General features: G+C 42.3%; 1 protein-coding gene and 1 long non-coding RNA gene across 2 annotated transcripts; one reads left to right on the forward strand and one right to left on the reverse strand.

Annotated features, from left to right (window-relative positions):
- Window positions 1–8,124: 8,124 nt before the first annotated feature.
- Window positions 8,125–9,247, forward strand: LOC135487390 (uncharacterized). The gene is made up of 3 exons (XR_010446842.1): window positions 8,125–8,217; window positions 8,465–8,667; window positions 8,988–9,247. It is a non-coding gene; the product is annotated as an uncharacterized LOC135487390 (long non-coding RNA).
- Window positions 9,248–10,861: 1,614 nt separating this feature from the next.
- LOC135488626 (uncharacterized) lies at window positions 10,862–14,604 on the reverse strand. Its single transcript, XM_064773270.1, has 3 exons — window positions 14,299–14,604; window positions 13,817–13,938; window positions 10,862–13,505 (listed from the first exon to the last, which is right to left on the reverse strand). The coding sequence occupies exons 1-3, from the start codon at window positions 14,602–14,604 to the stop codon at window positions 10,862–10,864; spliced, it is 3,072 nt and encodes a 1,023-aa protein (XP_064629340.1).
- Between the last annotated feature and the right edge of the window lie 316 nt (window positions 14,605–14,920).

The raw sequence follows: 14,920 nt of genomic DNA on the forward strand, positions 1-14,920 counted from the left end.
GGTTTAAGACATCTTGCTAAGGATTGATTGAAATGCCTCATTCTGATTCCATATTATGAAGGTTCAACTAGTCATTTAGGTGAGAAGTTGCAAGTCTCGGTATTGTCGCTGCCTTTGGGATGACAATGAACGACCCTCCCAACCAACCTGAGGGAGAGTCTCAAGGTTAGACCTGATCCTTGACTCAGCTTGGCCACAAAATGGCGCAGACAGTCTGCTATTTTAATGCCATAGATTTTTCTGCAAGATTTAATACATCTTGCTCGGATTGGAGATTTCTTAGCAAGGTTTAAGACATCTTGCTAAGGATTGATTGAAATGCCTCATTCTGATTACATATTTTGAAGGTTCAACTAGTCTTTTAGGTGAGAAGTTGCAAGTCTCGGTATCATCAATGCCTTTGGGATGACAATGAACGACCCTCCCAACCAACTTGAGGGAGAGTCTCAAGGTTAGACCTGATCCTTGACTCAGCTTGGCCACAAAATGGCGCAGACAGTCTGCTATTTTAATGCCATAGATTTTTCGGCAAGATTTAATACATCTTGCTCGGATTGGAGATTTCTTAGCAAGGTTTAAGACATCTTGCTAAGGATTGATTGAAATGCCTCATTCTGATTCCATATCTTATAGGTTCAACTAGTCTTTTAGGTGAGAGGTTGCAAGTCTCGGTATCATCACTGCCTTTGGGATGACAATGAACGACCCTCTAAACCAACCTGAGGGAGAGTCTCAAGGTTAGACCTGATCCTTGACTCAGCTTGGCCACAAAAAGGCACAGATAGTCTGTTATTTTAATGCCATAGATTTTTCGGCAAAATTTAATACATCTTGCTCGGATTGGAGATTTTTCTGCAAGGTTTAAGACATCTTGCTAAGGATTGATTGAAATGCCTCATTCTGATTCCATATTTTGAAGGTTCAACTAGTCTTTTAGGTGAGAAGTTGCAAGTCTCGGTATTGGTGCTGCCTTTGGGATGACGAAGAACAACCCTCGCAACCAACCTGAGGGAGAGCCTTAAGGTTAGACCTGATCCTTGACTCAGCTTGGCAAGAAAATAGCGCAGACAGTCTGCTATTTCAATGCCATAGATTTTTGGCAAGATTTAATACATCTTGCTCGGATTGGAGATTTTTCTGCAAGGTTTAAGACATCTTGCTAAGGATTGATTGAAATGCCTCATTCTGATTCCATATTTTATAGGTTCAACTAGTCTTTTAGGTGAGAAGTAGCAAGTCTCGGTATCATCAATGCCTTTGGGATGATGAAGAACGACCCTCCCAACCAACCTGAGGGAGAGTCTCAAGGTTAGACCTGATCCTTGACTCAGCTTGGCCGCAAAATGGCGCAGACAGTCTGCTGTTTTAATGCCATAGATTTTTCTCCAAGATTCAATACATCTTGCTCGGATTGGAGATTTCTCTGCATGGTTTAAGTCATCTTGCTAAGGATTGATTGAAATGCCTCATTCTGATTCCATATCTTATAGGTTCAACTAGTCTTTTAGGTGAGAGGTTGCAAGTCTCGGTATTGTCGCTGCCTTTGGGATGACGAAGAACAACCCTCCCAACCAACCTGAGGGAGAGTCGCAAGGTTAGACCTGATCCTTGACACAGCTTGGCCGCAAAATGGCGCAGACAGTCTGCTATTTTAATGCCATAGATTTTTCTGCAAGATTCAATACATCTTGCTCGGATTGGAGATTTCTCTGCAAGGTTTAAGACATCTTGCTAAGGATTGATTAAAATGCCTCATTCTGATTCCATATTTTATAGGTTCAACTAGTCTTTTAGGTGAGAGGTTGCAAGTCTCGGTATCATCACTGCCTTTGGGATGACGAAGAACGACCCTCCCAACCAACCTGAGGGAGAGCCTCAAGGTTAGACCTGATCCTTGACTCAGCTTGGCCACAAAAAGGCACAGATAGTCTGTTATTTTAATGCCATAGATTTTTCGGCAAGATTTAATACATCTTGCTCGGATTGGCGATTTTTCTGCAAGGTTTAAGACATCTTGTTAAGGATTGATTGAAATGCCTCATTCTGATTCCATATTTTATAGGTTCAACTAGTCTCTTAGGTGAGAGATTGCAAGTCTCGGTAATCATCACTGCCTTTGGGATGATGAAGAACAACCCTCGCAACCAACCTGAGGGAGAGCCTCAAGGTAAGACCTGATCCTTGACTCAGCTTGGCCACAAAATGGCGCAGATAGTCTGCTATTTCAATGCCATAGATTTTTTGGCAAGACTTAATACATCTTGCTCGGATTGGAGATTTTTTAGCAAGGTTTAAGACATCTTGGTAAGGATTGATTGAAATGCCTCATTCTGATTCCATATTTTACAGGTTCAACTAGTCTTTTAGGTGAGAGGTTGCAAGTCTCGGTATTGTCGCTGCCTTTGGGATGACGAAGAACGACCCTCCCAACCAACCTGAGGGAGAGTCTCAAGGTTAGACCTGATCCTTGACTCAGCTTGGCCACAAAATTGCGCAGACAGTCTGCTATTTTAATGTCATAGATTTTCGGCAAGATTTAATACATCTTGCTCGGATTGGAGATTTCTTAGCAAGGTTTAAGACATCTTGCTAAGGATTAATTGAAATGCCTCATTCTGATTCCATATCTTATAGGTTCAACTAGTCTTTTAGGTGAGAGGTTGCAAGTCTCGGTATTGTCGCTGCCTTTGGGATGACAAAGAACGACCCTCCCAACCAACCTGAGGGAGAGTCTCAAGGTTAGACCTGATCCTTGACTCAGCTTGGCCACAAAATGGCGCAGACAGTCTGCTATTTTAATGCCATAGATTTTTCTGCAAGATTTAATACATCTTGCTCGGATTGGAGATTTCTCTGCAAGGTTTAAGACACCTTGCTAAGGATTGATTGAAATGCCTCATTCTGATTCCATATCTTATAGGTTCAACTAGTCTTTTAGGTGAGAGATTGCAAGTCTCGGTATCATCACTGCCTTTGGGATGATGAAGAACAATCCTCGCAACCAATCTGAGGGAGAGCTTCAAGGTTAGACCTGATCCTTGACTCAGCTTGGCCACAAAATGGCGCAGATAGTCTGCTATTTCAATGCCATAGATTTTTTGGCAAGATTTAATATATCTTGCTCGGATTGGAGATTTTTCTGCAAGGTTTAAGACATCTTGCTAAGGATTGATTGAAATGCCTCATTCTGATTCCATATTATGAAGGTTCAACTAGTCATTTAGGTGAGAAGTTGCAAGTCTCGGTATTGTCGCTGCCTTTGGGATGACAATGAACGACCCTCCCAACCAACCTGAGGGAGAGTCTCAAGGTTAGACCTGATCCTTGACTCAGCTTGGCCACAAAATGGCGCAGACAGTCTGCTATTTTAATGCCATAGATTTTTCTGCAAGATTTAATACATCTTGCTCGGATTGGAGATTTCTTAGCAAGGTTTAAGACATCTTGCTAAGGATTGATTGAAATGCCTCATTCTGATTCCATATTTTGAAGGTTCAACTAGTCTTTTAGGTGAGAAGTTGCAAGTCTCGGTATCATCAATGCCTTTGGGATGACAATGAACGACCCTCCCAACCAACTTGAGGGAGAGTCTCAAGGTTAGACCTGATCCTTGACTCAGCTTGGCCACAAAATGGCGCAGACAGTCTGCTATTTTAATGCCATAGATTTTTCGGCAAGATTTAATACATCTTGCTCGGATTGGAGATTTCTTAGCAAGGTTTAAGACATCTTGCTAAGGATTGATTGAAATGCCTCATTCTGATTCCATATCTTATAGGTTCAACTAGTCTTTGAGGTGAGAGGTTGCAAGTCTCGGTATCATCACTGCCTTTGGGATGACAATGAACGACCCTCTAAACCAACCTGAGGGAGAGTCTCAAGGTTAGACCTGATCCTTGACTCAGCTTGGCCACAAAAAGGCACAGATAGTCTGTTATTTTAATGCCATAGATTTTTCGGCAAAATTTAATACATCTTGCTCGGATTGGAGATTTTTCTGCAAGGTTTAAGACATCTTGCTAAGGATTGATTGAAATGCCTCATTCTGATTCCATATTTTGAAGGTTCAACTAGTCTTTTAGGTGAGAAGTTGCAAGTCTCGGTATTGGTGCTGCCTTTGGGATGACGAAGAACAACCCTCGCAACCAACCTGAGGGAAAGCCTTAAGGTTAGACCTGATCCTTGACTCAGCTTGGCAAGAAAATAGCGCAGACAGTCTGCTATTTCAATGCCATAGATTTTTGGCAAGATTTAATACATCTTGCTCGGATTGGAGATTTTTCTGCAAGGTTTAAGACATCTTGCTAAGGATTGATTGAAATGCCTCATTCTGATTCCATATTTTATAGGTTCAACTAGTCTTTTAGGTGAGAAGTAGCAAGTCTCGGTATCATCAATGCCTTTGGGATGATGAAGAACGACCCTCCCAACCAACCTGAGGGAGAGTCTCAAGGTTAGACCTGATCCTTGACTCAGCTTGGCCGCAAAATGGCGCAGACAGTCTGCTGTTTTAATGCCATAGATTTTTCTCCAAGATTCAATACATCTTGCTCGGATTGGAGATTTCTCTGCAAGGTTTAAGACATCTTGCTAAGGATTGATTGAAATGCCTCATTCTGATTCCATATTTTATAGGTTCAACTAGTATTTAAGGTGAGAGGTTGCAAGTCTTGGTATTGTCGCTGCCTTTGGGATGACAATGAACGACCCTCCCAACCAACCCGAGGGAGAGTCTCAAGGTTAGACCTGATCCTTGACTCAGCTTGGCCACAAAATGGCGCAGACAGTCTGCTATTTTAATGCCATAGATTTTTCGGCAAGATTTAATACATCTTGCTCGGATTGGAGATTTTTTAGCAAGGTTTAAGAGATCTTGCTAAGGATTGATTGAAATGCCTCATTCTGATTCCATATCTTATAGGTTCAAGTAGTCTTTTAGGTGAGAGGTTGCAAGTCTCGGTATTGTCGCTGCCTTTGGGATGACAATGAACGACCCTCTAAACCAACCTGAGGGAGAGTCTCAAGGTTAGACCTGATCCTTGACTCAGCTTGGCCACAAAATGGCGCAGATAGTCTGCTATTTTAATGCCATAGATTTTTCGGCAAGATTTAATACATCTTGCTCGGATTGGAGATTTCTCTGCATGGTTTAAGTCATCTTGCTAAGGATTGATTGAAATGCCTCATTCTGATTCCATATCTTATAGGTTCAACTAGTCTTTTAGGTGAGAGGTTGCAAGTCTCGGTATTGTCGCTGCCTTTGGGATGACGAAGAACAACCCTCCCAACCAACCTGAGGGAGAGTCGCAAGGTTAGACCTGATCCTTGACACAGCTTGGCCGCAAAATGGCGCAGACAGTCTGCTATTTTAATGCCATAGATTTTTCTGCAAGATTCAATACATCTTGCTCGGATTGGAGATTTCTCTGCAAGGTTTAAGACATCTTGCTAAGGATTGATTAAAATGCCTCATTCTGATTCCATATTTTATAGGTTCAACTAGTCTTTTAGGTGAGAGGTTGCAAGTCTTGGTATTGTCGCTGCCTTTGGGATGACAAAGAACGACCCTCCCAACCAACCTGAGGGGGAGTCTCAAGGTTAGACCTGATCCTTGACTCAGCTTGGCCACAAAAAGGCGCAGACAGTCTGCTATTTTAATGCCATAGATTTTTCGGCAAGATTTAATACATCTTCCTCGGATTGGAGATTTTTTAGCAAGGTTTAAGAGATCTTGCTAAGGATTGATTGAAATGCCTTATTCTGATTCCATATCTTATAGGTTCAAGTAGTCTTTTAGGTGAGAGGTTGCAAGTCTCGGTATTGGTGCCCCCTTGGGATGACAAAGAACGACCCTCCCAACCAACCTGAGGGAGAGCCTCAAGGTTAGACCTGATCTTTGACTCAGCTTGGCAACAAAATGGCGCAGACAGTCTGCTATTTTAATGCCATAGATTTTTCGGCAAGATTTAATACATCTTGCTCGGATTGGAGATTTTTTAGCAAGGTTTAAGAGATCTTGCTAAGGATTGATTGAAATGCCTCATTCTGATTCCATATGTTATAGGTTCAAGTAGTCTTTTAGGTGAGAGGTTGCAAGTCTCGGTATTGTCGCTGCCTTTGGGATGACAATGAACAACCCTCTAAACCAACCTGAGGGAGAGTCTCAAGGTGAGACCTGATCCTTGACTCAGTTTGGCCACAAAATGGCGCAGATAGTCTGCTATTTTAATGCCATAGATTTTTCGGCTAGATTTAATACATCTTGCTCGGATTGGAGATTTCTCTGCAAGGTTTAAGACATCTTGCTAAGGATTGATTGAAATGCCTCATTCTGATTCCATATCTTATAGGTTCAACTAGTCTTTTAGGTGAGAGGTTGCAAGTCTCGGTATTGTCGCTGCCTTTGGGATGACAATGAACGACCCTCTAAACCAACCTGAGGGAGAGTCTCAAGGTTAGACCTGATCCTTGACTTAGCTTGGCCACAAAATGGCGCAGATAGTCTGCTATTTTAATGCCATAGATTTTTTGGCAAGATTTAATACATCTTGCTCGGATTGGAGATTTCTCTGCAAGGTTTAAGACATCTTGCTAAGGATTGATTGAAATGCCTCATTCTGATTCCATATCTTATAGGTTCAACTAGTCTTTTAGGTGAGAGGTTGCAAGTCTCGGTATTGTCGCTGCCTTTGGGATGACAATGAACGACCCTCCCAACCAACTTGAGGGAGAGTCTCAAGGTAAGACCTGATCCTTGACTCAGCTTGGCCACAAAATGGCGCAGACAGTCTGCTATTTTAATGCCATAGATTTTTCGGCAAAATTTAATACATCTTGCTCGGATTGGAGATTTTTCTGCAAGGTTTAAGACATCTTGTTAAGGATTGATTGAAATGCCTCATTCTGATTCCATATTTTATAGGTTCAACTAGTCTTTTAGGTGAGAGGTTGCAAGTCTCGGTATTGTCGCTGCCTTTGGGATGACAATGAACGACCCTCCCAACCAACCCGAGGGAGAGTCTCAAGGTTAGACCTGATCCTTGACTCAGCTTGGCCACAAAATGGCGCAGACAGTCTGCTATTTCAATGCCATAGATTTTTCGGCAAGATTTAATACATCTTGCTCGGATTGGAGATTTCTTAGCAAGGTTTAAGACATCTTGCTAAGGATTGATTGAAATGCCTCATTCTGATTCCATATCTTATAGGTTCAACTAGTCTTTTAGGTGAGAGGTTGCAAGTCTCGGTATTGTCGCTGCCTTTGGGATGACAAAGAACGACCCTCCCAACCAACCTGAGGGAGAGCCTCAAGGTTAGACCTGATCCTTGACTCAGCTTGGCCACAAAATGGCGCAGATAGTCTGCTATTTTAATGTCATAGATTTTCGGCAAGATTTAATACATCTTGCTCGGATTGGAGATTTTTCTGCAAGGTTTAAGACATCTTGCTAAGGATTGATTGAAATGCCTCATTCTGATTCCATATTTTATAGGTTCAACTAGTCTTTTAGGTGAGAGGTTGCAAGTCTCGGTATTGTCGCTGCCTTTGGGATGACGAAGAACAACCCTCCCAACCAACCTGAGGGAGAGTCTCCAGGTTAGACCTGATCCTTGACTCAGCTTGGCCACAAAATGACGCAGATAGTCTGCTATTTCAATGCCATAGATTTTTTGGCAAGATTTAATACATCTTGCTCGGATTGGAGATTTTTCTGCAAGGTTTGAGACATCTTGCTGAGGATTGATTGAAATGCCTCATTCTGATTCCATATTTTATAGGTTCAACTAGTCTTTTAGGTGAGAGGTTGCAAGTCTCGGTATTGGTGCTGCCTTTGGGATGACGAAGAACGACCCTCCCAACCAACCTGAGGGAGAGTCTCAAGGTTAGACCTGATCCTTGACTCAGCTTGGCCACAAAATGACGCAGATAGTCTGCTATTTCAATGCCATAGATTTTTTGGCAAGATTTAATACATCTTGCTCGGATTGGAGATTTTTCTGCAAGGTTTAAGACATCTTGCTAAGGATTGATTGAAATGCCTCATTCTGATTCCATATTTTATAGGTTCAACTAGTCTTTTAGTGAGAGGTTGCAAGTATTGTCGCTGCCTTTTGGATGACAATGAACGACCCTCCCAACGAACCCGAGGGAGAGCCTCAAGGTTTGACTTGATCCTTGACTAAGCTTGGCCATAAAATGGCGCAGATAGCCTCAAGGTAAGACTCGATTCTTGACTCAGCTAGTCTGCTGTTTTAATGCCATAGATTGAAATTTTGAGCAGTGACTGAGATTATGTGACTTGAGTAAGATACAGCTGAACCATCCAATATATTCAAGAACATAAAAAACGGATTCCAACAAGAATGTAAAGATCTAGAGGAGAGATTTCTAGCAGTTTTGAAAAGTCTTGCTAAAGGTTTTATTCCAAATTGAACACATCATTCTTATTCTAATATTTTAAAGGTTCAACAAGCCCAGGATCACATCTGAATCACTGACATCCCCATTCTGTAGGAAAGGAGCCCTGGGAAAGGAGAACCCATCAAAGATCGTCTCGAAAACACTTGCCTTGATCAGGATACGCTGAAAAACCACCGATGAGGAAAATCACTTCATCATCATCATCGTGGAAGTTTTATAACCCTTTTGGGTCTTCAACTTATAAGGTTTGTGAAAAATCAGTGCAATACAGTCTTATTTTCCATCTCTTTGAATCTGACACAGTCAATTCTTTAAGACATCCTCATTCCTTGTCTTTTATACTTAGACTCATACTTAGACTGGTCATTCTCTATTGTTGTTTGTATATCAAAATATGGTGCCCACACAGAAAAACACAAAAAGACCAGGCGCTTTATAAACACAAGGAAAAACGAAGTACGGTGTGGGAGAGTCGTCTCACTTGTAGTAAAAATATGAACTTTTTAATTTTTCCAGAGATTGTCTAAACGGGTTTTGAAAGTTTCAAGGGTATTTCAATTTGCAGCTACAACTTCATGTCAGAGATACATGGAATACTGTCAGGAACAAACCTGATGAAAGAACTCTCATTGCTTACACCAATGTTCGCGTTGATACAGAGCTGGACGATCCCATCGATGCTCTTGTTTCAGGCAAATGTAATGAAGTGCTGTGCAAACGATCTGTTAAGCAAACATTTGTTCCAAATTGTAGCATAATATTTGTTCCAAATAGTGATTTACCGACATGCTTGAAGATCACCTGTTTGTATTTGACAATGCAATACTGCACAAATGTAATGTGATGTAATGCAACGCTAAAATTTGTTAGGCAAAATGTTTGTTAAAAATTGTGATTTATCAACATGTTTGAAGATCACCTGTATGTAGATCACCTGTATGTAGATCACCTGTATGTATTTGACAATGCGATACTGCACATAATCTTTCACTGTGGCCCAGTGTGTTTTGCACCCTTGAAACTAATGTAATTTAAACTTTTCAAGCCTGAATGCTCTTGGGAGCGCCCTTCCTGTTCTCAAATAGTCTGTGAATCAAATAAGCCACTTAAGTGTGTTGATAACTTTATCATTTAATACTGTGTCATCTTCCTTTGCCCCACATAGGCATATCTTTCATTATTTTCAATTATTTTTTATTTTTTAAAGATTTTTTGGCATTTTTGTTTTTTCTTCAGTGGTACATGTTGGTCATTATAGCTAGATTACAGGTAGGTTAGGCCTACAGGGTTACAGCATTAGTTTATTTCATGACTGGCAGTTAGTGCCGTCATCAGCAGCCACCTAGCAATTTTTTATTTTTTAAAGATTTTTTGGCATTTTTGTTTTTTCTTCAGTGGTACATGTTGGTCATTATAGCTAGATTACAGGTAGGTTAGGCCTACAGGGTTACAGCATTAGTTTATTTCATGACTGGCAGTTAGTGCCGTCATCAGCAGCCACCTAGCGATAGGATTGAGACTAGTGAGTGCAGTAGGCGTAGGCGCAACGTATCTAATGTTAGGCACTCACTGGTCTTTATCTCCAGGAAGATGACACACCTGGGTAACCATGGCGAAGCTGCAATACAATCTTATCACTGGTTTTAAACTTGATCCCAGTTATAACGACTCCGATGTCCTTTTAATGTTTTCTTTATTAAACTATCAGAATCATCACGTAAACTGAAAATACAAATACAACAACAGTATAAGACAAAGTCACATCCTGAGAAAAGGTCCTTATTGAAACTTACAGTAAGGTGCTGCCACCTATATTAACTCGACGGAACCAAAAAGAACTTGCAGTATTGAATGAAGACAAACATGTAAAGACAACCGAAAACGTCCTCAAAACTTACAAGCACCCAACATAGGCTAGCAAAGATGCAAAAAGAGCTACAGCGCTCGTATACTATTGACATACAGGACAAAATTACCAAAAACAAGTCTATAATTATGCCCCTTATCTAACATTACGAAGTGCGGCTTCCTGCGGCACACACCGAATGTCACGTGGCGTATTCGCGACATTTTCCTCCGATAAGAAAGACGAAATTCTAATGCATTACTCGTACTCAAAGGTAGCCACTAGCAGTTCTAGTATGTCTTAATATAATATTGCATAGATTTACCTCAAAATCTGGACCTGTCTTGTCAAGAAAAGGTTAAATTAACCACCAAAAGGTCCGTAAAAATAAAACAAGTGTTTTCTGTCAAAAAGTCTATTGGGAAGCGACAATAACCAAACTATACTGAATGTCCCAAAAAATAAACCACTATATAATGCGCCGAAGACAAAAAACCTAGTCACAACCAACGGTTGTTACACCGGCCCCCCTAATTACGGAGATAAAATATATTGTTCGGAGTAATAAGCAATCCTATAAATGTCACAACAGTCTAAACTTCCAACAATGTCACAACCTTTGTGACGGGACGCACAAACACAGAGGTTTTCGTTTTCACATGAACCACACGAACTAGTCCCTTGTCGTCCTCATCGACCTGAATGATCCTTCCCATTGGCCACTGGTTCCTTGGAGTATTGTCCGTAATCAAGACAATGTCATTGACAGACATATTTCTGCGCGGTTGCAGCCATTTCTGTCTTTCTTGGAGCAACAAGACATATTCCTGTCTCCATCTTCGCCAGAAAACCTCCGTGAGATGCTGAATCTGACGCCATCTTTGCCTTACATACAAATCCTTCTTAACAAACTCCCCTGGAGGCAACTCTGGATCCGTCTGAAGAATCAGCAAGTGATTTGGAGTCAGCGCTTCTGACTCATTCGGGTTGTCTGATGCCACTGTAATTGGCCTACTATTGATTATTGACTCTACTTCACAAAATAGAGTCTGTAATCCCTCGTCATCAGTTCTAACAGCCTGTTCTTTCATGACACCGTAAAGAACTTTCCTAGTAACCCTGATAAGTCGTTCCCACACGCCGCCATGATGCGAGGCAGTGGGCGCATTGAACACCCACTCAATGCCCTCCTGTTGAAGTGTTGCATGCATTTTATCCTGGTTCCACTCATGCAGCGCCCTCTTTAATTCGGCCTTGGCACCCACTAAGTTAGTACCATTGTCTGAACGTAACCATTTCACTGATCCTCGCCTGGCAACAAAACGTCTTATTGCATTGATACAAGAACTCATATCCAATGAACTAGCTAATTCAAGATGTACTCCTCTCGTTGCAAAGCACGTGAACAGGACTCCATACCGTTTGATTGTAGCATTCCGTCCTCGTTTTATCTCAAATGGTCCGAAGTAATCCATGCCGGAACGGGTAAAAGCTTTCTCACCACCCATAAGTCTTTGAACAGGTAACTCTGCCATCTTCTGCTCACCTACTTTTGCTCTGTAGCGCCTACAGATGACACACCTTGCAATCATTGTCCCTATGAGTTTGGTTCCTCTAGCCACCCAGTACCTTTTCCGAAATACTGACAGAACCATATTGCGCCCCACATGCCCGTGGGTCCTATGGAGTTCCTCTAACATGAGTTTAGGCACCACAGATTGTCTCGGCAGAAGAATGGGATGTTTAGTCTCTACAGGTATAGTAGCTCTAAGACGTCCACCAACTCTGATCAGACCCAGGTCATCTCGAAACGGGTCTAATTTTTGAATGCTTGCCCCCTTAACTTTCATATCCTCAACTAGGAATCTTTCTTGTTCGAAACGTACTATTGCCATCTCAGCTCTATTCAGCTCATCCATCGTCAATCTCTTGGTACCCGTGGTAACATCCTCGATATTCAAACAAGTCTCACCAGGTTTGGGGTGTTTTCCTCGGAAAACTCTTTGCGCTCGAATTACCCATGCCACAATTCTTCTCAGTTTACTCCAACTAAAAATTCTGCTGAAGAGAGTGTCTACAGTAGTATGAGCTTCACTAACTACTGTGGTTGCTGCACTGACCCTTTTGAGCTCTGGGTCATCTATAGGTAAACTACTCGACAGTTCTGTCCTTGGCCACTCTGATTCATCTTTCTGCAAGAAATCTGGTCCCTTGAGCCACATTTGTGTGCCAGCCTCGTTTTTCAGACTAAGGCCCCTTGATGCAGCATCTGCAGGGTTCTCCCTTGTGGGAACATAGCTCCACTGACCTGGTTGGCTTCCTTCATGGATGGTCGTCAGTCTATTGGCCACAAATGTGTGAAAACGGGTAGCTGAGTTGTGAATGTAGCGCAACACTGACATGCTATCAGTCCAATACCTAATGTCATGAAAGTTGTAATCCATCTGCTGGATTATCAGATGGCCGAACTTTACTGCAGTAGCGGCTGCAGTAAGCTCCATGCGCGGTATCGTAATCTTTTTTAGCGGCGCGACTCTTGCTTTGCCCATCAGAAGCTCACAGTTGATTTGTCCTCCAGTATTAACCATCCTAACGTATGCAGCAATGCCATAGCCCTGGGTACTAGCGTCCGCGAACACATGTAATTGGCACAATGTAACATTTTCGAAACCCAATGGCTTTAGGCATCTTGGTATTGCCAATTTTTCTAACACTGTTAACTCTTCTACCCAACTTTGCCAATTTTGAAGCTCGCTGTCAGGAATTGAATCATCCCATCCCATCTGCTCCTTACACAGTGTCTGCAGTATTATCCTAGCAGGTACAATGAATGGCGCAGCTATTCCTAATGGATCAAATACCGCACTGATCAACGATAACATGCCTCGGCGTGTTGCTGGCTTCTCATTTAACAAAGTCTGGAAACCTAAAGTGTCCTTCTCAACCGACCAAACAACACCAAGCGCCCTTTCTACTGGGAGATCATCTCCTTCAAAGCTCAGCTGTAGCGACTTTGCTCTCTCTTGCAATGGGACTGATTGGTTCACTTCAACACTATTGCTCAAAACCTTGGTTAGACGAAAGCCACCCTTGCCACAGATAGCTATGGTGTCCCTGGTTGTAGTTATCCCCTTCTCAGTGCCAAGAACAGATCGTATAAAGTCATCAACATAGAAGGATCGGAGCATTCCATCAATGATGTCGTCGCTAAAATTGTCCTTGTTGTCAAGCGCTGTTCTACGCAACGCCACATTTGCACAGGCTGGAGACGACACTGCCCCAAAAGGGTGAACCAACATCTTGTAAATCTCAGGTTCGCGTGTAAAGTCGCCACTTGGCCACCAATAAAATCTCAAGAAATCAGTACATCTGTCATTAACGCCCACACGATAAAACATTGATTCCACATCAGCAGTAATGGCGGTATTTTCCTGTCTGAATCTCATGAGAACATCTAAAATTGTCTTTGTGAGATTAGGTCCTGGTAAAAGAGCCTGAGCTGATTGAGAGAAATCCCATTATGTTTGGCAGAACAGTCGAAAACCTACCTAATTTTCTCCGGTTTTCGGGGGTGATACACCCCATGGTGGGGTATATACCATACACGACCTGGCTCTCCTTGCTTGGAATCTGGCTCGACCTTGACTGCATACTGCATATCGATAATGTTCTGCATAAAATTACAATAGTCAACGTTAAACTTGTAGTCATTCATCATACGCCTGCGCACTGATTTAAGCCTAGCCAAAGCTTGTTTGCTATTGTCAGGGAGTATGGTGTCCTCCCTCCTGAATGGAAAATCCATGAAGTAGTGACCGTTCCTGATCGTCAGACTTGCATCAACTTCTTGGCAAACAACAAGTCTTCTCTCGATGGTTCCTTTCTCGTGTCGATTGCTCTTTCAGGAAAATCTAGATCGATGGCTGACCTCACTAATTTCTCCAGCTGGTTATCTTCTTCCAACTACCGCTGCCCTATTGCTGGTATTGACCATGTTGGTGGCGCCATCTCTAACAACGCTCCATACTACCCAACCCAATGCTGTCTGAGTAGCATGGGGTGAGCCTCTTGGTCCTGTGACAACGTTCAGTGGCGTGTATGCGTCCGCCACTGAATTGCCTATCAACAGCCCAACATCTGCTGTAATCTCTGGAAGTGGAATGTCTCTCAAATGCGGCCATTTCGAAATGTCCTTGATAGTTGGTACATGATCTCTGGTGACAGGCATGTGTTTCTTGCTGTACACCTTTGGTAATTTGACAAAGTTTTTACCATCTAAGTCACTGACCTCCATATTGGCAACAATACCAGTATCCATGGTGTGGGGAACACCCATGGTGTCTAGAGTTATCTTACCTTTCTTTCCGCTAGCATTTAAGTCATTTAACAGTTTGTCAGTGCAGAAAGACACACTACTTCCTGTATCCAGGAAGGCATAAGTACCCACTGATGCACCCTTATAGTGAACCTGGACCGGGATGATTGCCAATGTACAGCCACCATCACCGGCCCCCGTAGAACATTGCGGTGTTTGACCTACACAGCACAGGCCCTTTGATTTTATAAAGTCAGATCTGTCCTTGATATCCTTGGCCTTGAACTGATCACATGTGCTGAGGCTATGAGACGAGTCATTGAAAATATCTGAGTAA

This window comes from Lineus longissimus, chromosome 5, assembly GCF_910592395.1.
Source record: "Lineus longissimus chromosome 5, tnLinLong1.2, whole genome shotgun sequence".
NCBI lineage: Eukaryota > Metazoa > Nemertea > Pilidiophora > Heteronemertea > Lineidae > Lineus > Lineus longissimus.